The following is a 24,022-nucleotide window of genomic DNA, read 5'->3' on the forward strand; positions in this document are numbered from 1 at the left end:
TTACAAAATTTAAATTTGTTGTGGTTACTTAGCTGAAATAGAAAATACAAATTGACCTTTTAAAGTAGATTAGTGAAAACTTGTATTGGTGAAATATTTGACGTAATTATTGGGAGATTTAAAGTTATGCAAGTATTTATAGCTTCTTGCACTGACCTAGCCGAAATAATTGTTTAATTAAATTTTCAGCGAAAAACACAGTATGTCTTTAAAATGAAATCCCTTCATCTGATTTTGCTATTATAAATAATAAAAATTATATTCTTTAGTCTGGAAAGGTTTTTACTGTTTGTTTTATATACTTAGAGCTAAATCAGTTCAAACTCAGAGATGCTTTAAAAACAGATTGTTGGTCTTTTACTTCTGTGGCAGTTTATTTCTTCTATTTTCCTAGTGCTCAATATCTTAGGAAATAATTTTCATAGTAATTTAAAAAGTAAATGTCCTTCAAGACTTAAAATTAGTTCTCTATAGTTCCTCAAAATAGTCTAACAAGGAAGTTGATTGAAAATTCAGGTTTAATTACTGTTAAAATATGCCATGTGATTTATACGTATAAATTTGAAGAGTAAATTGAAAAACACCAAAAAAAAAAGAAAATGAAACCAGTCAACTTGACTGTGTGGTACACTCCCGCTGGAAGGTGGGGGAAGACAGGTGCAGGACTCTTCCAGGCTTGGGGTTTTACTAGGTGACTAGGAAGGAGGAAGAGGTGTGTTTCCAAGGGTGGGGTTATATGGAGGAATCAGACCCTCTCCTACCTCCCCACCATCCATACACTGGGGATGCGCAGCAGCTCCTAGGACCCTGGATACCCCAAAGCTCAAGGGGTTGCTGGCTTCTCTTAAAAATAAGCCAGAAACCACATTACAGCTGGTGCACAAAACTGCCTGAGCCTGAGAAACAGGGAAAATGTCAGAGAAGGAAAAAGATGAAAGATGCTCTCCAAAGGCTGAATAGGGGGCCTTGCTCCTGTGCTAAAGTCATGTCCAACTCTGCGACCCCATGGACTGTAACCACCATGCTCCTCTGTCCATGGGATTCTCCAGGCAGGAAACTGGAGTGGGTAGCCATGCCCTCTTCCGTGGGGATCTTCCTGACCCAGGGATCAAACCCACGTCTCTTATGTCTCCTGCGTTGACAGGCAGGTTCTTTACCACCTGCTCCACCTAGGAAGCATGAAGGAAACTCAAGCTGACCCTGCCAAATTAAGGGGCTCTCCTGCCAGGGACTGGAATGGGGCTCTGAGTTCATGTCTGTACCTCAGACTTGCAGATGTGCAAAGGCCTCTCCTTGGTATCTACCAGCTCTGAACTCACACGTGCCATAGTTAGTTTAATTCTGACTTTATTATTTTTTAATATTAATTTATTTTAATTGGAGGCTAATTACTTTACAATATTGTAGTGTTTTTTTTGCCATACATTGACATGAATCAGCCATGGGTGTACATGTGTCCCCCATCCTGAACTCCCCTCCCACCTCCCTCCTGACTTTATTATTTTTAAAATTTTATTCATTTGATTTTGGCTGTGCTGGGTCTTCATTGCTGTGTGCAGGGCTTTCTCTAGTTGCAGTGAGCAGGGGCTGCTCTCTGGCTGTGGTGCACAGGCTTCTCATTGTACTGGCTTCTCTTGTTGCAGAGCAGGGGCTGTAGGTGTGAGGGCTTCAGTAGCTGTGGTGCACGAGCTTAGTTACCCCAAGGCATGTTCAATCTCCCTGGACCAGGGACTGAACCTGTGTCCTCTGTGTTGGCAGGTGGATTCTTCTCTTTTTCTTTTGGCAGGTGAATTCTTAACCACTGGACTACAGGGGAAGTCCTAATTATGACTTTGAGGGCTGGTTTTATGGAAATATTTCTTCTTTTTCTTTGCTCTTAGCTATATATATAATTTTCACCACGTGGCTTGTGGGATTTCAGTTCTAATTAGAGTTTTCATCTTTTTCGGATATATGCCCAGAAGTGGGATTGCTAAATTAAATGGTAACTCTATTTTAGTTTTTTACCCTTCATACTGTTCTGCATAGCAGCTACACCAATTATATTCCCACCAACAGTGTACAAGTGTTCCCCTTTCTCCACATCCTTTCCATCATTTGTTATTTGTAGAATCTTTGATGATGCCCATTCTGACCAGTATGAGGTGACAGCTCATGGTAGTTTTGATTTTATTTCACTAATAATTAGCAACATTATTAATCAGCACATTTTTCATGTTCTTCTTGGCCATCTGTATGTTTTCTTTGGAGAAATGTCTATTTAGGTCTTCTGCCCATTTTTTGACTGGGTTCTTTGTTTCTTGTTATTGAGCTATACAACCTGTTTATGTTTGGAAATTAAACCCTTGTTGATCATATCATTTGCAAATATTGTCTCCTTCTCCATAGGTTGTCTTTTCTTTTTGTTGATGGTTTCCTTTGCTGTGCAAAAGATTGTAAATTTCATTAGGTCCCATTTGTTTATTTTTGCTTTTATTTCCTTTGCTTTTCCTCTCCTCCATTTTTATCACCTTCTACCAAGGACTCCTGTTGTCTGTATGTTACTGCTTCTACTTTTATCCTCTGTATCTTTTAGCTTCTCTTTTATATTATCTGTTCCTTTTTTCTGTTTTACTTTTGGGGAATTTCTGTCATTCTAGTTCATTAACTCACTCTTCAGCTAATTCATCCATTCAAGACATACCTTGAAAGTACATATAACACGTGTGCAGGCTCTTTAGGGTGACCCTGGAACACAAAAGGTAAGGGGCAGAAGGTGGAGATGCAAACTTTGTGTGGGACATGTCCCACAATATTTGAATATTGTTCTTTAGTCCAACTATTATATATTTAACCTAGTATCTCTTATTGGTTCTTTTTGATGTTTTTGTGTTCTTGTTTTGTAGTTCCAATTTCTTCCTTGTATCTTTTAACATGTTCATTAGTCTAATTTAAAAATCCTTATTCTGAAGATAATTCAGTGTGTAACTTCTCTCCTGAAAGTGGTGATGCCCTTAACCCGTGAGATCTAACACTGTCTTCAAGTCAATGTCTCCCAGCTGGTGTCACTGAAGTCAAAAGTGAAGTACTGAGAGCAGAGAAGGCTGCCGTACTACATCCTCTGGGGCGTATTCTGTTCTGTCCATAGGTCCTGACAATTTCAGTGCGTGGGGAGCAGATAAGCCCCAGAGGGAGGCACCAGAGAAGCAGCCAGCCACTCCTCACCCCACAGAACAAGCTCTCCAGGCCTGCCTTCACACTTTGCTCTCCAGAGGGAAGCAGCATTAGAGGGACTCTGCCTTGCAACGTCATCCCTAAGGTCTGGGTGTTTGGAGCAGGAGATGATTAGGCAACTGGCAAAATCAGTGGGTCCTGACCTGTTTTTTCCAGTGTCTCCCAAACACAGGAGATCTGGGCTGCCCTGATTTGACTCCAAAGACCTGGAGCAGAGATTAGAGTCCCTGCAGGTATGGGGCAGGTCCTATGGGTCCTAAGGGAATGGTAGGGGAGTACAGAACCCACTCCTCCATTTCCTTGTCCCCAGCACCCTGTAGACTCTCACACCCTCTCCTCTCTTGGGGAGGAGCCCGCAGGGTGCCTGACTGTGACCTGGCTTGGTATTTATCACCATGTCTGTTTACCTGTCTGTTCTGCTCCATGACAAAGCATATTTGTCTGGGCAGCCTCAGCACTTTGCTTAGAGTAAGAAGGACCAATCCCCCCCTCCCTTTTTTTCCTTCCTTTTTTTTTTTTTTGTTTTAAATTGAAGTATAGTTGATTTACAGTATTGTGCCAATCTCTGCTATACAGCAGAGTGCCTCAGTTATATATATACTTTTTCATGTTCTTTTCCATTATGGTTTCTCCAAGGAGATTGGATATAGTTCCCTGGGCTATACAGTAAGACCTTGTTGTTAATCTATGCTATATATAATAGTTTGCATCTGCTAATCCCAAACTCCCAGTCCATCCCTCTCCCTCCCTGCAAGAAGGACCAGTTTTATTTCTACAGACCATGAGGCTTTAGAGTAAGGCTCAGAGTAACATTCTCATCCTCAGGAGATGTTGGGCTCAGATTTACACATAGCTGTTTGGCCCACCTTCCCAGATGAAAGGGGTTATATTTGCTGATTTCTGGGCAAACCCAAAGCGTGTCCCATAGAAGGTTCTGCCTCTTACCTTCTGTGTTCCGGGGTCACCCTGGAGAGCCTGCATACGTGTTATATGTACTTTGAGTGTATATCTTTAGGCATGGGCCCCTTATTTCACTATAAATTTTCACATGTGTGCGTGCTAAGTTGCTTCAGTTGTGTCCAACTCTGTGACACTGTGGACTGTAGCCCTCTAGGCTCCTCTGTCTATGGGATTCTCCAGGCAAGAATACTGGAGTGGGTTGCCATGCCCTCCTCCAGGGGATCTTCCCAACCCAGGGATTGAACCTAGGTCTCTGATAGTCTCCTACATAGGCAGGTAGGTTTTTTACAACTAGCGCTACCTGTGAAGCCCATAAATTTTCACATGAGAACACCCATCTTAAGACACCCGCTCACTGAGCCCACTGGTCAGAGCTTGGAGGCATGCTGCACAGCGCTGGCCTGAAATAGGAGTGGGGAGGGCAGAGCTGGAAGTGAGACAAGTGACTTATTTTGGGTGGGTGACGTGAGTCTGCGGGGGCGGGGGCGCGGTGGGCAGCCCCTTAGAGGAAATCTTTAGCACTTTACTGGAATCGGGCAGTCTCCACCTGCCTTCTTGTGGCTTTACAGAAGAGAGGGGGGAGGTAGCAGATGTATCAGCAGCTGGGGGAGGACCTGGAGGAGTGGAGGATGAGAGTGCAGACTCCTCCAGCCCCCACTGCCCCCCCCAGCCCCCACTGCCTCACCTCAGCCCCTGCTGCCTCCCTAGTCCTTGCTGCCCCTCCTTAGCCCCCTGCTGCCCCTCCCCCATCACCACCTGTCTTCTGGCCTCTGGAGTTCTTTCTCTTTCTGAGCCCCCTGCTCAGGCCCTTGGGTGACTCAGGGCCTTCTTCCTTCCAGAGGTCCTGGCTGGCATGGGGGCAGGAGCCATACATTCCCAACTTTGCCAGCTTCTTCCAGGAAAAGCTTGGGAGAGGAGTAGAATTATCTAACAGGCCATAAGAGCGTCTGAGTTAAAGTATTGGCTGCAAAAAGAGAGCAGACTGCTTCAGCTTCTAAAGGAGATTATGCTCAGGCCTGATGTTCAGAAAGACAGCTTTCACAGGAGTGGAGGGGACGGGGTGCTGCTTCTCAGAAGCCAGGGGCAAGAAGGAGGGTTGGAGCTGCCAGCTAACTTGCCAAGGGGTTGGGGGGAGCCTGGTGTGTGCAAAGGCTGAAGGTTCTGGTTGGTGGGCAGGGGGCATTCTCCCTGAGAAGTGAGGCCTTCTGTGGAAGACCCCTCAAAACCCTCTTTCCCCGCAAACACTGAAGCATCGCCTTCTGGACACAATGGTCAGTAGTTTCCACTCTGCCTCAGGGTGAGCAGAGCAGGTCTGAAGACTGGAAGTTGGAACACGGGCAGGCTCAGCAGACCCTCCATCCCTGTTCCTGCTCCAGGGCCTGCTGTGGGCGCCACGAACTTGCTGCTGCTTGAGGGGCAGGGTGCATGCCCAGCACCTCCATTCCTTCAGCACGTCATCTGTGCCTCCCAAACACTGCCTTGAGGGGAGGGAAGTCTGCTAGTTTTCAGCTTTGCTCCCTCTCTTCTTTGGCCTGGAAATCCTAAAGAAAAAGATTGCCAGATTCTTTTTCAAATTCCAAACTTAGGTTTTTATAAAGATACCATAAACAAAAGTCGAAACAGCACTCTGAAAGACACTATTTATTGCAATCATAAAGAAAAATGATTACTTTTTAGAATATATAAAGCAACATTACCAGTTAGCAATATGAATAGGCAATGATGTGAACATGTAAAGTGAAGTTGCTCAGTCGTGTCAGAATTTCCTTCTTTTTCAGGGCTGAATAATATTTCATTGCATATGGTACAGTATTTTTGAAGGGTGACTTTGTAGTAATCACAAATTTCAGTGATGGCATTCTTTGATATCATTCCACTTCTAGTTATAACCTGAAAAAATATTTGCACATTTGAGATGAGACATTTACAAAGATGTTCATTGCAGCATTATTTATTTTTTGGCTGCACTGTGCAACATGGCCTTCCCTGGTGGCTCAGTGGTAAAGAACCCCCTGCCAAAGCAGGAGACATGGGTTCAATCCCTGGATTGGGAAGATTCCCCTGGAGAAGGAAATGGCAACCCACTCCAGTATTCTTGCCTGGGAAATCCCATGAACAGAGGAACCTGGCAGGTTTCAGTCTATGTGGTCACAAAAGAATTGGACATGACTTAGTGAATAAACACCACCAACAATGAGGGATATGGGATCTCAGCTCCCTGACCAGGGATGGAATCTATGGCCCTTGAAGTGGAAGCATGGAGTCCTAACCACTGGCACTCTTTCCCTTGCTAAGTTTCTGCTATACTGGCCTTCATACTGCTTTTGAACTTAAGCTTTCTTCTCTTCCAGGACCTTTGCACACTATGTTCCCTTTGCCTGGATTGCCCTTCCCCCAGATTTGTGAGGCAAGTCCATCATTTCCTCCAGACCTTGCTCAAATGTCATATTATTTGCGGGGCTTTCCCCAATCATCCAGTGCCCTGTATTCTACTTTGTTTTCTCACTATAGCACTTTCCATTGCCTAAGAAATGATGTACTTATCTATCTATCGGTCTCCTCTCCTCTTTAAGTTTTGTAAGGACAGACTTGGTCAGCTTTGCTCATTGCTGCATTTCCAATGCTGTAAACAGTGAAAGTGTTAGTCGATCAGTCGTGTCTGACTCTTTGCAACCCCATGGACGCACGAGGTTCCTCTGCCCATGGAATTCTCTAGGCAAGAATACTGGAGTGGGTAGCCATTCCCTTTTCCAGGAGATCATCCCAATTCAGGGACAGAACATGGACTTCCTGCATTGCAGGCAGATTCTTTACCATCTGAGCCACCAGAGAAACAGAGTAGATATTTGTTGAATTAATAGATGAGTGGATAAGTAGTCTTTCAGTGGTTTCCTCTGGGGAGTGAAAGAGGTAAGAGATTTTTCACTTTTTACTGGATATTCCTGTATATCATTAGATGTATTTTTATTGAGTTTGTATCACCTTTTTATTTTAAAAAATCAGAAAAAAAATTAAAAACCACATCCAAAATTTACTAGTATTTTCTCTGTTAACAGCTGCTTGAAGACAAGCTATAGTAGGTACCACCTGACTAAGAACAACTTATAGAAGAAACATCTAACCTGGAAAGTTTTATCCATCTCCTTGTGTTTGAAAAATATTTTCATTTATATTTTTCTCTTCTGTATTTGTGTTGCTCTATTTTTTTTAAATTATTTTTTTTGATTGCACTGTCTTGATTGTGGCATGCGAGATCTTTAGCTGTGGCATGTGGGATCTAGTTCCCTGACCAAGGATCAAACCTGGGTCCCTTGCATTGGGACCGTGGACTGTTAGCCACTGGACCACCAGGGATGTCCCTGTGTTGCTTTATTTTAGCAGTAGCATTTCCAGGCCCAGTTTGTGGCAGTCTCTGAGGCCATGGCAGCAGGTTTCTGTCCTGCAGAGGCCGGGAACAAAGCACAATCAGTAGTGCTGGGCAAGGAGATGTGGATATGAGGAGTTGTGGCTTAAACAAGGTTTCTCAACGTGTGAGTGATGGTAACTGATTGAAAAGGAAATTGAAAAAAAGAAAAAGTGAAATTGGACATTGGAACACACTGGACTGAACCACACTAAGCTGGTTCCTCTAAGGCAGAACTTCTTGGAGCCTTCAAGATGGCCCCAAAGGGGAAGATAGCAGACAGCTAGCTTCCTGAGCTCCTGTGACCACAGCATCCTTCTCAGAGGTTGTAACGTTTAGAGGACAAAGCTTGCAAAACACACGTAAGTTTCTGCCAGTAAAGATGTTTCTTAAGAGGAGTCCTGGCTGGTGGTACATGGTCCAAAGAATAGGTGCTAGAATAAGCTACAGGGGTTGGCAGAGACCTATCAGCTGGAGCGTGAACCTCACCATTCAACTTCTGATGACCACAAAAAAGGTGGGGGTGGAGAGGATGGTGATAGGATCAAGGTACAAAGAAAGGAAAATCTCAAAAAACTTATTTCAGCAGTTAATATCGTTACACTCAGTGCAAGATCCTTTCCCAGAAATCAACATTTGTCTAAAGCTTCTATTTTTTTAAAAAGAAAATATTTATTAGTATTTATTCAGCTGCATCGGGTCTTAGCTGCAGCATGTGGACTCTAGTTTCCTGCTGCTGCTGCTTCTAAGTCACTTCAGTCGTGTCCTACTCTGTGCGACCCCATAGACGGCAGCCCAACAGGCTCCCCCGTCCCTGGGATTCTCCAGGCAAGAATACTGGAGTGGGTTGCCATTTCCTTCTCCAATGCATTAAAGTGAAAAGTGAAAGCAAAGTTGCTCAGTCGTGTCCGACTCTTAGTGACCCCATGGACTGCAGCCTACCAGGCTCCTCCATCCATGGGATTTTCCAGGCAAGAGTACTGGAGTGGGGTGCCATTGCCTTCTCCGCTAGTTCCCTGACCAGGGATCAAAACCTGGTCCCCTGCATTGGGACCTCAGAACCACCAGGGAAGTCCCTACAGCTTCCATTTGGAGTTGGCTGGGCCTGATTGAAAGGGCACCATACCTTTGCCCCTTCGGATTGAGGGATAAACGGAGTCTATCTAAAATGCAGCCTGTTGAAATTGGGTAAGTCTCATGAGATATAGTCTCCATAAAGAATGAAACAGACACTTCTGCAAAGTAAGTCTACTGAGTGTGGCCCGACTTCACGGAACAGAGACTGCTGGCCCCAATTCCCAGTTGATAGCACAGGTTGGTGAAGACCACACAGAGGTTTCCTTGTTCAGACCTCCGGTTGTGTGCAGTTTGCTGAGATCCCTGAATACTTTGAGGGATCCCCAAGGACAGGAGGAAATCCCATGAGAGAATTAGAGCAACAGCTGAAAACTTTTTCCCTCAGGGAATTCACAGAAGTGCAGACCTCAAAGCCTGTCAAGTCAGGGAGTGATTTTGGGGAAAAGGACATTCTTGTCCTATTGCCCAAATCAGCACTAGTCTTCACTACAGCTATTCTGTTAAAATGCTTTTCTCTCAGGTTACATGTAGAACTTTTAATCTTCAAAACTCAGGTTTAGTTGCAAAAGGCCTATTTAAAAATTCAAGCAAGACTTGTTCAGCAAGCACTAGTTTGGGGACATCCTGAAGGGTTAGGGGAAGGAACCGATGAAAACTTCAGGCATTTTCTGAGCTCTGCGAGAGTTGACACTTGGATCCCAATCCCTGCCTGGCCTGTAACAAGAACTAGGGGCTTGGGCAAGTCAAACACTGGACTGGGAAGGATATTATCTTCCAACCTGACAGCAAATCTAATCATTCCCTTAAGTCTAAGGAAAGCTTTTAAAAGGCTTAATGTTTCATTACCACCTCTACTGGTTTAATAGTTTCTTTTTGGCTCAAGTTTTTACCACCACTCAAGCTGAAGCATTAACAGGCTAAAGTTAAGTGCTTATTTCCAGTCTCTAACTTACCCAAGAAAATCAGTCAAGTATTCCAATTTAGTGTATGTTCAAAATTAAGTGGGTTTCTAGGACAAAAGTTCAAACAGCTTTTGCTGCTAAGAGTTCCTAAAGTTATGCACCAAGCTCTTCTCAGGTACACCTCGACTCCTGTGAGGCTTGGCTTTCTACATTTGTATATCACATCTCTGGGTGATTCTTACCCCTCATGCTATGCTTGTGGTTACACTAGTTTTAGTACCAGAAGTGATTTTCTTAGCAGTGTAAAGCTGAGAACCAGGACTTCCAACTCTTCCCCTTTACTTCCACACCCAGCCCCTCCCCTTCCTATTTCCAGTTGAGAACCACCACTGAAGAAATTTATGAAGCAGGGGAATGGTCGAGGGCTGTGCCCCCAAATATTCTTACACCACCTTCAATTAGCACTGGGAGTATACTTCCTAATGCTTAATTAACCGTGTTACACCCTCACATCCAACTCTGAAATCCCGTGGAGCCCACTCCACTGTCCCATGAAATTTTCCAGGCAAGAATACCGGAGTGGGTTGCCATTTCCTTCGCCAGAGGATCTTCCCGACCCATTGATCCAACCTGCATTCTTTGGTTCTCCTGCAGGCTTTTTACCACTGCGCCACCTGGGATGGGAGCATAAAATCTGCTGTGTAGGGCTTCCCCAAGATTCTTACCACCCAAGTTACAGAATCTCCTTCACTGGAGCAATCTCACCTCTACAAGGAGGCAAAGCTGTTAAGTCATTAGGAACCAACGTTAGTAACCACCTTAACTCAATTTTTCTCCTTACCCTTGTTGACCAAGGCTCCATTTGGTTCTTGGCTCAGTTTACTTAAGAGAAAATTATGGTTCTATTATCTAAGGCTAAACACCTCTAAGTGTAAAGCACCAGAGGAAAAAAGGACAATAGCCAACCAATAATTACAAGATTTCAGAACACAATTGAACAGCCTCAAAATTTCATTTCTCTGTAATACGTCTTGTTACCCACTATTTGAGGAGGCAGGAAAGTGCTTTCCCTCAATATGCCTCCATACTCTTACAATTTGAAATAGTTTTAATTATACTAGAATCCTATTAATGACCTTGAACAAAGTTCTATACTTTGCACACGGGATGTTTGCCAATGACTTAAAATTTGGTCGCACAAACCTCAAATGCCTTCTTTGAATACCATTTTAACCTGTTGAGTACCCACCATTACCATGTAATTTCACAACAGACACCAAAAATGCATGCAACAAAACTTTTATTAACATTTTGAACAGGTTCAGCTATTACTGAAACTGGTAATTTCTAAACTTAAATTGGGGTAAACGGCTAGAGTGCAGAAGGATGTCATCATTGACCATTATGAATAGAAGACTGAAGAATTAACAGCCACCCCTCAGACGAAGGACCAGGTGCAGGGTCGACTCTTTCTGGATATTGTAATCAGAAAGAGTGCGGCCATCTTCCAGCTGCTTGCCGGCAAAGATGAGCCTCTGCTGGTCAGGGGGAATGCCTTCCTTATCCTGGATCTTGGCCTTCACGTTCTCGATGGTGTCACTGGGCTCCACCTCCAGGGTGATGGTCTTGCCGGTCAGGGTCTTCACGAAGATCTGCATACCACCCCTCAGACGGAGGACCAGGTGCAGGGTCGACTCTTTCTGGATGTTGTAATCAGAAAGAGTGCGGCCATCTTCCAGCTGCTTGCCGGCAAAGATGAGCCTCTGCTGGTCAGGGGGAATGCCTTCCTTATCCTGGATCTTGGCCTTCACGTTCTCGATGGTGTCACTGGGCTCCACCTCCAGGGTGATGGTCTTGCCGGTCAGGGTCTTCACGAAGATCTGCATACCACCCCTCAGACGGAGGACCAGGTGCAGGGTCGACTCTTTCTGGATGTTGTAATCAGAAAGAGTGCGGCCATCTTCCAGCTGCTTGCCGGCAAAGATGAGCCTCTGCTGGTCGGGGGGAATGCCCTCCTTATCCTGGATCTTGGCCTTCACGTTCTCGATGGTGTCACTGGGCTCCACCTCCAGGGTGATGGTCTTGCCGGTCAGGGTCTTCACGAAGATCTGCATACCACCCCTCAGACGGAGGACCAGGTGCAGGGTCGACTCTTTCTGGATGTTGTAATCAGAAAGAGTGCGGCCATCTTCCAGCTGCTTGCCGGCAAAGATGAGCCTCTGCTGGTCAGGGGGAATGCCTTCCTTATCCTGGATCTTGGCCTTCACGTTCTCGATGGTGTCACTGGGCTCCACCTCCAGGGTGATGGTCTTGCCGGTCAGGGTTTTCACGAAGATCTGCATTTTGACCTTTAAGGTCAAAAAGGAAAAGGTTACTGTATCATTTTCAGAATCTTTTACCGCTTTCATAGTTCATTGGTTACTTAAAACTAACATTGTATTCTAAAACGCCTTATTTACGTCAAGATCTCTCACAAATCTCCCCTATTCTTTTACTAGACAATGTATCCATCACTGGAGGCAATATTCCTTAGTCAAGATGTCTCCCTAACAGGCTGGAGACTCGAAAGTACTTTCCGAGATCATCATCCAGAACTGTTCAGGTACTTCGTTAAGATCCCGCCCAATTCCGCCCAAACCTAGTCATCATGTCAGCATTTAGATAAAAAACTTTTTTAAACGCAACTGGGGACCTACACCTCCTCCACGGCAGAATTCGAATTAAAAACGTTTCCAGAAGCCCCTGCCGACTACCTCTCTTCCACCTTTCTCCCCTGAAGCAGACGCGATGGAATCTCCATCGGTTAAGTGTCCGTTGACCTGTGCCGGCGGGCGCGCGCGCCAACCGCCCCCGCACCCGACACGTAAACAAGGCCTGCTCTTCCGGAAAGGCCGGGGCCGCGTCACCTCGCTTCCCCTCCCCCACACCCACCCCCACCCGCCTCGTCTCGCGGACTCCCAAGGCCTCTGCGGCTCGCCCTCACGGAAGCCCCCTTCTCCGCTCCTCCCGACGCTCATGGCTGCGGGCCAGTACCTGTGAGTGAATGCGAAGATGCCGCAAATTCAATCACGCCGAGTCACCTCCAAGACGACGCAGGAACCCAACAATGCCAGCCGCGTCTAAGTGCTCCGGCTCGGCGGGGCCGATATTTATACAACGTCTGTTGCGTCACTTATCACTCTTACGTAGGCCTAGTGTCCCTGCGCCGCTGAAAGTAGTTCTCCCGGCCCCACCTCTCGCGACGCAGTTATGTCCTTCGACTGAGCTCTAAATTCCTCAGAACCGAAAAAAAGGATCCTAACAAATCAGCTCCCCTCTCCTCCAGATGATCCTTCTCCTCCTTTAGGAAAAGGTAGGAAAATTATCGGGCGGATGAATTCGAGTTAAGGGGCTCTTCCTCGAAAGCTCTGGAAACTTCCTTGCAGCGCCGGCGCTGATTGGTGAGGGGGTGTGAGGCGAGCCCGGCTCTGATTGGTGGGGAAGGCAGCGGCTCGGCTGTTGCTGGGCTCCCGCTGGGGTGATTCGGCGACGACGTTGCTTAGTAACTGAGAGCGCGTGCGCGGCAGAGGCGCGCCTTCACTAGAGAAGCATACTTCCGGCTGGGGGTGGAGGAGGGGTCTTTTCCTCCCGCCTCTTAGGCCCGGACTTCTCAAATGTGTTGTTGGGTTTTGGGTCAAAATATAGCGGGTTCTGCGGTGATTTTCCCGAGAAAGTGGTGGTCTGGAGATGCCCAGGAGGTAGGCGGCGGAGCCCGCAGTTTTTCTGGTGTCTGCTGTGAGGCACAAGCCCCTCTCACGTCGGCCGGTTTTATTTTTTACGTCGGCCGGTTTTATTTTTGTTGTCTGGAACACAGTTGCGGAACTTTAGTCACGTTGTACAGTTAGGGTGCTTTGGTCGTGCTTTGAGGAGACGAAATCTAGACTTGGGACTCCGTGCTGGGCCCGAGTATCCCCCAAACCCCTCCGCCCCACCGACCGAGGAGGACCCCTCCTCCACCGCGGAGGCGTTCCCCTGACGAGGAGGTTCCTCCCGACCTCCCTCCCTCCACGCGGGGCACTCCTCCCCGCAGCGTCTCCCACGCGGAGGCCTCCCCCCACTCCCCATTCCTCGCCACGAACCATCACCCCCCGCGGTGGAGGCCTTCTCCCCCTTCCTCATTGCGGAGTCCCCACACTGCTCCACTGCACAGCCCCCTCTCCCCCCAATCCCCGCTCCAGGTACCAGGTGGCCATGCTTAAAAATGCCTCCGCACATCCCTTTCCCTCACTGCTGTTTGTCCAAACCCCGAGTGAAAAATGATGTGGATCGGGGAGCCGACAGCCCACATGGAGAGACAGAATTCACACACGAGAGAATTCGCGACACTAGCGTTTTTAGTGTCCCATCAATAGGTTGGTTGTGCCAGCGACATTACGGGTGGTTTAACCAGCTAGGACCCCGCCGCGGGTGTGGCCGCTGGTCAGCAACGAGATAACCGGGGGACCGTGACTAAGACAGACGTGTTTGGGTCCGCAGCCACGCAGCCCGGCGGCTGAGTCATGCTGGTGGGGGTGTAAATAAACATGGGAGTGGTTGTTGCGTAGCAGCAACCTCGCGAAGTTAGGAGGTGGTCTGGAGATGTGCACCTTACTACAGAGTGGCTAGTTATCATGTAGAAAAGGTCGTGAGTCTAAATGACAATCCTTCAACGCTTAACAGTAAGAGGAGGTACAATGTGACAAGCATTTGAGTTAACGCCCAGACGGTAATAAATTTATTATGACTTGCTAAAATCTATTTACATGAATGGTAGGAGATAGAAATAAACAGTTTCTTGAAAATAATTTGGTCAATGATGTAGTTGATAAAACGTTCATGGTAAAAAGTATGGATTTTCGTTTTTGTTAGTCTGACAGTCAGTAGTCTGAGCTTGTTTCACTAACTGACAGCTCCTCTTAAGTCATCCCTGTGAATTGGTGGAATGATCTAGAATGGAGATCTCATGGTTTGATATGGGTACAGGGCCTGAAATTCTAGCAGTTGCCAGAAGTTAGTCATACAGCTTCCTGGTTTAATGTTTGAACAAAGGGCATTTGGTAACCTCAGCACAGAAAAATGTTTTCAGAAAACAGGCGTATGCGTGCCATGTTTAATAGACAAGATGAGTTTTTTTTATGGTGTGTTTTTTAATGAAACTTTTAATAATAGCGTCATTTCTGGTGATTGTAAAAGGTAGTCTGTAAACACATTAAAGAATAGACTGACAAAAATACCTGAAATCACAAATTTGAAAATCTAGCACAGTACTTGGCCTTGAGCTTAATAAATGTTTGTTTAGTGAACTGTAGTTTCCCTTTTGTTCAACTTGGGGGAAAAAACTGTTGACAGCCTTAGACACTTAAAACACAAAGCAAAAAGACTATTTATTTAATAACCATGTGCAAATGGTTTTGCCTAGGCAGTTCCTTTGAAAGAAAGAATTTGATTCTAAGATTCAAAGTGATTTTTTACTTAGCTAGATGTCTTTTAATAAAAATCTGTGAGAAAACTGTTTCCAATTACAAATTCACAATTGTTTTCTTGACATTATCAGCTGACATTTAAAATACAGAGTTATTCTGTGGTTTGTCATTTCCTTGTTTGGCAGTGTATTGCAACAGAATTATAAGACTAATTCTGATTTCTTACCAGCAAGTTAGAAACTTTGATGTTGAGTGCCCAAATGAACACAGAGCAAAATTCTAAATTGTCTTAAAAGTGGTCCTCAAAACTTTTTAAATTTGTCCATTTAAAAATAGCTATTCAAGGTATTTCTCTGGTGGTGCAGTGGCTAAGACTCCAGGCTGCCCATGCAGGGGGCCAGGGTTTGATTCCTGGTCATGAAGTAGATTCCAGTACCTCAATAAAGACTGAAGATCTGGAGTGATGCAGCTGAGACCCAGAGCAGCCAAATAAATAAAAAATTTTAAAAGAACAGCTATTCAAAAAGATTTTCACTGTGAAAGATTATATACATATATGAAAGTTGGAGATAATATAACAAACACCATATAACCACCACCCAACTTTGTTAATCTTAACAAAATAGCAAAAGCTGTTTTGCTTAAGCTTTTAAAAATATTTTAGTGAAAAAAACATAGGGTATAAAGTTTACTATCTTACGAGCTATGCACTTTTTAAAAAACATTTAGAAAAATATTATTTATCTTCGGCTGTGCTAGGTCTTTGTAGATGCGTGTGGACTTTGGTTGTGGCGAGCAGGGCCTACTCTCTAGTTGGATTGTGTAGGCTTCTCCTTTTGGTGGCGTCTTGTTGTGGAGCAAAGGCTCTAGGCACTTGGGCTTCAGTGGTTTCAGCCCACAGACCAACTATACACTTATAAATGTACAGTTTAGTAGTGTTAACTGTGTTCACATTATTGTATAACATATCTAGAATTTTTCCTCTTGCCAATCTGAAACTCTATACCCATTAAATAACAACTCCCCATTTCTCCTTCCCCTAACCATCATTCTACTTTGTATGATTTTGACTATCTTAGGTAAGTTATGTAAGTGGAATCATACAGTATTTGTGAGTGTGACAAAATTTCCTTTTTTAGGCTGAATAGTATTCCTTTGTATGTATGCAGCACATTTTGTCTATCCGTGTATCTGTCTGTGCATATGTGGATTGCTTTCACCTCTTGGCTTTTGTGAATAATGAGCTGCTACAGTGAACATGGTTGTGCAAATATCTCTTTAAGATCTTGCTTTCAGTTCTTTTGAATATGCACTTACAAGTGACATTGCTGGATCTTAAGGTAATTCTATTTTTAATTTTTTTGAACTGTTTTTCACAGAAACTCCACCATTTTACATGCCTCCCCAGTGTACAACTTTGATTGTTCCACATCCTCACAAACATTTGTTATTTAAAAAAAATGATTGTCCCCATTGGTCTAAGATGACACCTCACTGTGGCTTTGATTTGCATTTCCTTAATGATTTTTTAATATAAAAATAATTACAGATTCATAAGAACTCACAAAAATATAGAGACGTCTCAATGTACCCTTCACCCATTTTCCCCCAATGACAGCAGCTTACACAGTTGTAGTACAATGTCAAAACCAGGAAATTAACATTGGTGCAACACACAGACCTTATTCAGACTTTAGCAGTTTTACATGTACTTTAGTATGTGTGCAGTTGTATGCAGTTTTATCACGTGGGTAGTAGATTCATGTCACCCCACCACAGTCAAGGTACAGAGCTATTTTCATCACTATAAGGATAACCTCTTATGGTCAGTCACAGCTGCTCTTACCCCTTCCCCACAAGCCCAGGGAGTCATCAATCCATTCTGCATCTTTTATAATTTTGTCATTTTAAGAATGTGGCATAAATGGAATCGTACAGTATGTAACCTTTTGACATTTTTCATGTAAATTTCATCTGAATTGTTGAATATATGAAGAGTTCATCCGTTTTTGCTGCTGAATAACTTTCTGTGGTATATGTGTCCCACAGTTGGTTTATTCATTCACCTACAGATGGACTTGAGGGATGTGTCCAGTTTTTGGCTATTACAAATGTTAAGTAACAAAAACTCAACTGAATAAATATAAGGATCACATGAATGTATTCAACAATTTGTAAATCAGGAAACATCCCATCTAGCAATAGAGCTCTGTTGAGCTGCAGAAAAGAAGATTTTTAAAGGCAGAGAGGAAGCAGAAAAAAGGAAAGAATTAGCAAAGAATACCTTCTTTTTAGGCGAGGCTGCCTTCCTTGCCTAAGGGGAAGGGCAGAGGTATCCACTGATCACAGGGGTGGATCCTAGTGCTGACCAGGACATTCCAGGTTGTCTGGTTAAAGGTCAGTTTCCTGGGGAAGCTTGTAACTGCAGTTGGGTTAGGAATGAAGTCTTAGATTGTTTCCCTGGGGCCTGACACAAGTAACTCCTCTTTGGGCATTTTGTCTCAAAACACAAGGTTCTCTGATCATTCATGTATATTTTCATGTAAGCAGATGTTTTTCTTTCCCTGGGATGAATGCCCAGTAGTGTAATTTCTGGGTTATCAGGTATGTGTATGGTTAGGTCTTTAAGAAACTGCCATTTCCAGAGGGGTTGTATTATTTACTGTCCCACCGCCCCGCCCCCCCCCCCCCCCCCCCGTGTCTGGGAGATGCAGTTTCTTTGCACCCTCACAACATTTGGTATTGTCACTTTTTTTTAAGTTTTAGCTATGTAATTCTTGTGCAGTGTTTAGATATTGAATTTTCGTTTCCCTAATGATTAATGATGTTGCATGTATTTTCATGTGCTTCTTTGCCATGTGGATTTTGTTTTTGCTGAAATACCTGTTAGTCTCTTTTGCTCATTTTGTAATTGGATTGTTTACCTTTTTTACTGTTGAGTTTTGAGAGTTCGCTATATATTCTACATACAAATTCTTAGAAAATACAGGTATTTTCTTCCATTCTATAAGTTGTCTTTTCACTTTCTTGGTGGTGTCTTTTGAAGTACAAAAGTTTGTTATTTTGAGATGTCTTAACACTCTATCTTATGCTTACCTGATCTCTTCCACATTCACCTCCATTTCACCTAAGCAACAAACCTCGACATCACCTAAAACGATCGCACTCTGCTTCCTGAAACCCCAGTACTCAACTCTCAGAGCCCAACCTCTTGCCCATCTACCTATCTTTCTGCTTTGTTACATCCGCTCTGTAAACCTTCTAAGACCTGCAGTTCCCCAGTTCCCTGTTTTCCCCTCTTCACAGCATCTTTTATAGAGCAAAATTTAAAATTTTTGACCAAGTCCAATTTGTTGGTTCTTTAATGGATTGTGCTTTTGGTGTCATGTCTAAGAGTTCTTCACTCAGCCCTAGATCCCAAAGACTTTGTCTGTGTTTTCCCTACATGTAAATCTATGACTCATTTTGAGGCTTAAGTTGAGGTTCATTCTTTCACTTTTGGATGTCAAATTCTCCAGTTTCACCATGGAAACACTATCTTTCTTCCATTGAATTACTTTTGTACCTTTGTCAAAACTCAGTTGGCTGGACCTGTATGGATCTGTGTTAATTTTTTGTTTGTTTTTTGTTTATCAACTCCAGGAACTTTTTAAAACTAATAACATACATTAATGTTTCCATAAATACTAAATGTTACTATAGATTGAATGTGACCCCCCAGAATTCATGTGTTGAAAGCTAATCCTAGTGTGATATTTGGAGGTGAGGCCTTTGGGGGTGATTAGGCCACGAGAGCAGAGCTCTTAAAAATGGGCCTAGTGTCCTTATGAAAGGTCCCAGAGAGCCCCCTTGCCCCATGTGAGGACATAGGAAGTGGCCCCTCACCAGACACTGTATCTGCCAGCACCTTAATGTTGACTTCCCAGCTTACAGAACTGTGAAAAAAATAATATGTTTCTGTTGTTTATAAGCTGCTCAGCCTGTGATGTTCTGTTATAGTAGCCTGAACAGACTAAAACACCTGTTTTTAAACTTTATGTAAATGATGTCATACTCTAGCTATCATTCTACAACTTCCCTTTTTTAATATTGTTTTTTGTGGCTTAGCTGTGTTGATAAAGCTAGTTCAATTGCTTTAGCTGCTGTGTAGTATTCTCCTATGTGAAGATATCACAGTTTAACATCAAGATATTCCTAGTTTTCACTGTTACAAACAAAAATGCTAAAATAATTTAAAATTTTTATTTTATGTTTATTTGGGTTTTTTCTGTTTATTTGTTTTTATAAAAAATATTTATTTGTTTTTGGCTGCATCAGGTCCTAGTTACAGCACTCCAGATCTTTGTAGTGGCTCATGGACTTAATTGTCCTGTAGTGTGTGGGATTTTAGTTCCGTGACCAGGGATCGAACCCGTGTTCCCTACATTAGAAGGCAGATTCTTAACTACGGGATCACTAGGGCAGTCCTTTGAAGTTTAATGTTGAGCCAAGAGAAAGACTAGGTTTGTTGGTTTCTTTGCTCATTCAGCAGGCATGTCCAGCAGCTTCTGGGTATGGAAGGCTTTGGGGTTGCTGACTTGGGTAGGACACGGGCCCCCACCCAGTGGGGTCATGGTTTTAGTGCGAATAAAGGGCATCATTGTGATCCTGAGAGTATTTATCTTAATGAGTTGTTGGAAGATTCAATGAGTTAATTCATGTAAAGGGTTGAGAAGAAAGCCCAGTTTATGGAGGGGTGCTTGATCAATGCTAGCTACTGTTGTCAATCTTGAAAGGCAAAAATTGCTTAGTGGTTAAAGCACAGACTGGATTGGGTTGAAATCTTGACTCTACCATTTACTCACTGTGACTGTCAGTGAGTTATTCAACTTCTCTGGGCCTCAGTGTCTTCATGTATATAGGGCAGAGATAGTAATAATACCTAGCTTACAAGTTTTTTTTAAATTATTTATTTGGCATCATTGCGTCATGCAGGAACTTTCTGTGTGGCGCCAGAGCTTAGTTGCTTGGCAGCATATGGGATCTTAGTTCCCTGACCAGGAATCGAACTCAGATCCCCTGTATTGCAAGGTGGATCCCTAACCATTGGGCAACCAGGGAGGTCCCCCTTACAGGGTTTTTGAGGGTTGAATGAACCTGCCTTGCAAGGTTAGTTTCTACAGGTAGAATGCTTAGAACAGTTTTTGGTACACAGGAAGCACTCAGTAAATGTTAGCTGCACAAACAAGGACAAGTACATAGACTTCTCTGGGGCATAGAAGAGGAAGGAGCTGTCTAGCTGCCTGGAGGAGGGTAACAGAGCAACCCAAAAGTTACCACAAAGGAATTACTTAGAAGCCCAATCTCAGGGAGGAGTCAGGATTGTCCAGAGAGAGAGGAGCAGGTGAAAAGTGAGAAGGCATAGTGTGATAAAGAACAGGTGTTTACGTATTTGTGTCTGTGATTTAGGGGGACTGCAGGTGGAAAATAAGCCTGGAGAAGGAGGCAGAGCTCAACACTCCAGCAGCTTCACTACCTCTAGCAGTCCTGCCGTCCCAGGTGTTTCCCACTTCTGGACCTTGGCACTTGATGTTTCCTTTGCCCAGAACTCTTCTGTGGCTCTTGCTGTCTCCTACTTTATGCAGTGTAAACATCACATCTTCATAAAGGCCTTCTCTAACACCCATTCCTGCTCCCGGTACTCAACTGCAGCACCTTGGTTATTTCTTTCAAAATGAGTTCATGTTTACATAATCCATAATTGTATTGCTTACATGGTTGTTTATCTCTTTGTTTCCTCCACTAGAATATAAATTCTATGAGGTACAGACCAGGTCCCTCTGGTTTATCACCATACCTCCACTCTTAGCCAGCTAGCATGCAGCCTAGTGTATGGTCAGCACTCAGTAAATATTTGTTGAAAGAATGAATGACTAATGAAGGACCTGGCTTACTATGCTGAGGACTTTAGATTCTTCTTGCAGGTGTTCTGCATAGGAAGGACATGTTCAGATTGCTACTGTAGAATGATAACTAGGTGACATCATAGCAGGTGCATAGAAAGGGGATGAGATCAGAGATCAGCACTCCAGACGTGGTGGCCATTGGCCAAGTAGGAGATGATGAGCATCTATGAATAGACCAGATCAACAAAGCTCAGCATCCCTGAGCAAGTAGCAGGAAAGAACTAGTCAAATCAAAGCAGAGCACTGTTATTTATTGTTGTTGTTCAGTCGTGTCTGACTGTTTGCGACCCCATGGACTGCAGCGTGCCAGGGTCCCCTGTCTTTCACCATCTCCTGGAACCTGCTCAAATTCATGTCCATTGAGTCGGTGATGCCATCCAACCATCTCATCCTCTGTCATTCCCTTCTCTTCCTGCCTTTAGTCTTTCCCAGCCTCAGGGTCTTTTCTAATGAGTCAGCTCTTCACATCAGGTGGTCAATATCTGAGCTTCAGCTTCAACATCAGTCCTTCCAATGAATATTCAGGACTGATTTCCTTTAAGATTGACTGGTTTGATCTCCTTGCAGTCCAAGGGACTCTCAAGAGTCTTCAATACCACACTTCAAAAGCATCAATTCTTTGGTGCTCAGCCTTCTTTATGGTCCAACTCTCACATCCATACATGACTACTGGAAAAAGCATAGCTTTGACTATACAGACCTTTGTTGGCAAAGTAATGTCTCTGCTTTTTAATATGCTGTCTAGGTTGGTCATAGCTTTTCTTCCAAGGAGCAAGTGTCTTTTAATTTCATGGCTGCAGTCACCGTCTGCAGTGATTTTGGAGTCCAAGAAAATAAAGTCTCTCACTGTTTCCGTTGTTTCCCATCTATTTGCCATGAGGTGATGGAAGTGATGGGACCAGATGCCATGATCTTTGTTTTCTGAATGTTGAGTTTGAAGCCCGCTTTTTCACTCTCCTCTCTCACTTTCATCAAGAGGCTCTTTAGTTCCTCTTTGCATTCTGCCACAAGGGTAGTGCCATCTGCGTGTCTGAGGTTATTGATATTTCTCCCAGCAATCTTGATTCCAGCTTGTGCTTCATCTAGCCCAGCACTTCACAAGGTGTACTTTGCATAAAAGTTAAACAAGCAGGGTGACAAGTATTGTTATTTGATCCTTGTTTCAGAGTAGTACCTAGATGACTGACCTAAATGTTTATAGTGTAACAAAATAAAAGATAAATGGATGGGGAGCTTATAACAAAGGAGAAAAAAAGGAAAATGAGGAGTGAGATAAGTATAGAAAATGCTGGCTTTGAAGTCAGTCTGTTTGCTAGAAGTGGGCCACAGATTGTTTTGGTAGTTTTTTTTCCCCAACCAGTGTGGAAAGAGAGAGACACAATCAATTACATACATGATAAGTCCTTGTGATACATTGTAGTACAGCCATGCAATGGAGTACTACTGCTGCTGCTAAGTCACTTCAGTCGTGTCTGACTCTGTGTGACTCCATAGACAGCAGCCCACCAGGGTTCCCCGTCCATGGGATTCTCCAGGCAAGAACACTGGAGTGGGTTGCCATTTCCTTCTCCAATGCATGGAAGTGAAAAGTGAAAGCAAAGTCGCTCAGTCGTGTCCAACTCAGTGACCCCATGGACTGCAGCCCACCAGGCTCCTCCGTCCATGGGAGTACTACTCAGAATTAAAAATAAATTAAGTATTTATACATATATAAACAACTTGGATGAATCTCAAAAAAATTATGTTGAATGAAAGCAGCCAGACAAAAAAGGGTACAGGGTACAGACTGTGTGATTCCATTCCATATAAAATTCTTTGGCTCCTATTCCTGGGCCAGGTATTGGAGAAGATGGTTTTTCTGATGTCTCATGTACATTCTGGCCTCTAGGCCCCAGGCTGAGCACAGAGTGGTCTCAAATGGGCGTGTCCATCGCTGGAGAATCCAGCAGCTCACTCACTGCCAGTCACTCCTCTGCTTCCTGTTCCGGAATCAGATCCCCTTGCTGTGGCTTTCAGGCCCAGTGAGGTCAGAGGGAGCCTCCTGCTCAGTGCCGCCCCCACTGCACTCCCTCAGTCACTCTAATCCTCCCCCAACAGCCTTCCTTCCGTCTCCCAGACCCATCTCGCCCTTGCTGCTCTTGGGGCTTGTGTTCGTCCTTCAGCTTGGACAGCTCTTCCTTTTTATCCTATCATTCAGGTTTCAACTCAGGAGTCTGCTCCTCAGAGAGGTCTTCTCTGACCACATTGTCCTACCCACTGGAATACTCTGTTCTTGCCTTCAGCACACTTATTGATGGCTGAGCTTGCTGTGCTCACTCATTTTTCACCTCCTGTACATTGGAAGTCCAGGAGGTCAGAGACTGTGTTATCATGGTGTCCAGACTGATGCCTGGCACACAGTTGGTGTTCAGTGGGCATCTGCAGGCTGTAACACTCCCGCCCAGACCAAGTGGGTCAATGTCCAGGCTCACTGGAAGGCACTGTGGTACAGGAGACAATGGGCTCCAGTGCACAGCGTTGTCCCTCAGACCCCAGTGGACATCAGCAGGGCAGTGACCTGTTTGGTCACGTCTAAATGAAAAAATATTTTTGTGTGTTCCTCAATTAGGTAAAGACTTCTTAATTATGATACCACAAATGTAATCTGTAAAATAAAACATTGATAAATTGGAATTAATTACATTCTATCTGCCCAGGGACTTCCCTGGTAGTCCAGTGGCTAGGACTCTGCACTCCCAGTGTGGTGGGCCCAGGTTCAATCCTTAGTTAGGGAACTAGATCCCATAAGCCACAACTAAGACTCAGTGCAGCCAAATAAATATTTAAAAAAATAAAATCTATCTCCCAAACTCTCATATAGGAATATGATGATAACATACTTGCAAATCAGATTCTAAAATCATTAGATGGTTAAATACTATTCTCCCTGGAAGTCTTTGGGGAATGTGGCCATTTAAAAAAAATTGACTAGCACTATATTTTTAAAACTTTGGGTAGCTATACCAACTCAGAGAGCTTGCCTGGGTTTTTCTCCAAACCTGCCTGATCATTTGTCTGATCTTGCTTCTTTTATTCATTCAG

General features: G+C 44.1%; 1 protein-coding gene across 1 annotated transcript; it reads right to left on the bottom strand.

The window, feature by feature from the left end:
- Window positions 1-10,838: 10,838 nt before the first annotated feature.
- UBB (ubiquitin B) lies at window positions 10,839-12,742 on the bottom strand. Its single transcript, XM_019981805.2, has 2 exons — window positions 12,589-12,742; window positions 10,839-11,903 (listed from the first exon to the last, which is right to left on the bottom strand). Exon 2 carries the CDS (start codon window positions 11,895-11,897, stop codon window positions 10,980-10,982), a length of 918 nt encoding a protein of 305 aa, XP_019837364.2. The 5' UTR covers window positions 11,898-11,903; window positions 12,589-12,742; the 3' UTR covers window positions 10,839-10,979.
- Window positions 12,743-24,022: the final 11,280 nt, after the last annotated feature.

This window comes from Bos indicus, chromosome 19, assembly GCF_029378745.1.
Source record: "Bos indicus isolate NIAB-ARS_2022 breed Sahiwal x Tharparkar chromosome 19, NIAB-ARS_B.indTharparkar_mat_pri_1.0, whole genome shotgun sequence".
Lineage (NCBI taxonomy): Eukaryota > Metazoa > Chordata > Mammalia > Artiodactyla > Bovidae > Bos > Bos indicus.

Coding starts and splice junctions, on each gene's coding strand:
- UBB (XM_019981805.2), bottom strand. CDS start 11,897: ATGCAGATCTTCGTGAAAACCCTGACCGGCAAGACCATCACCCTGGAG.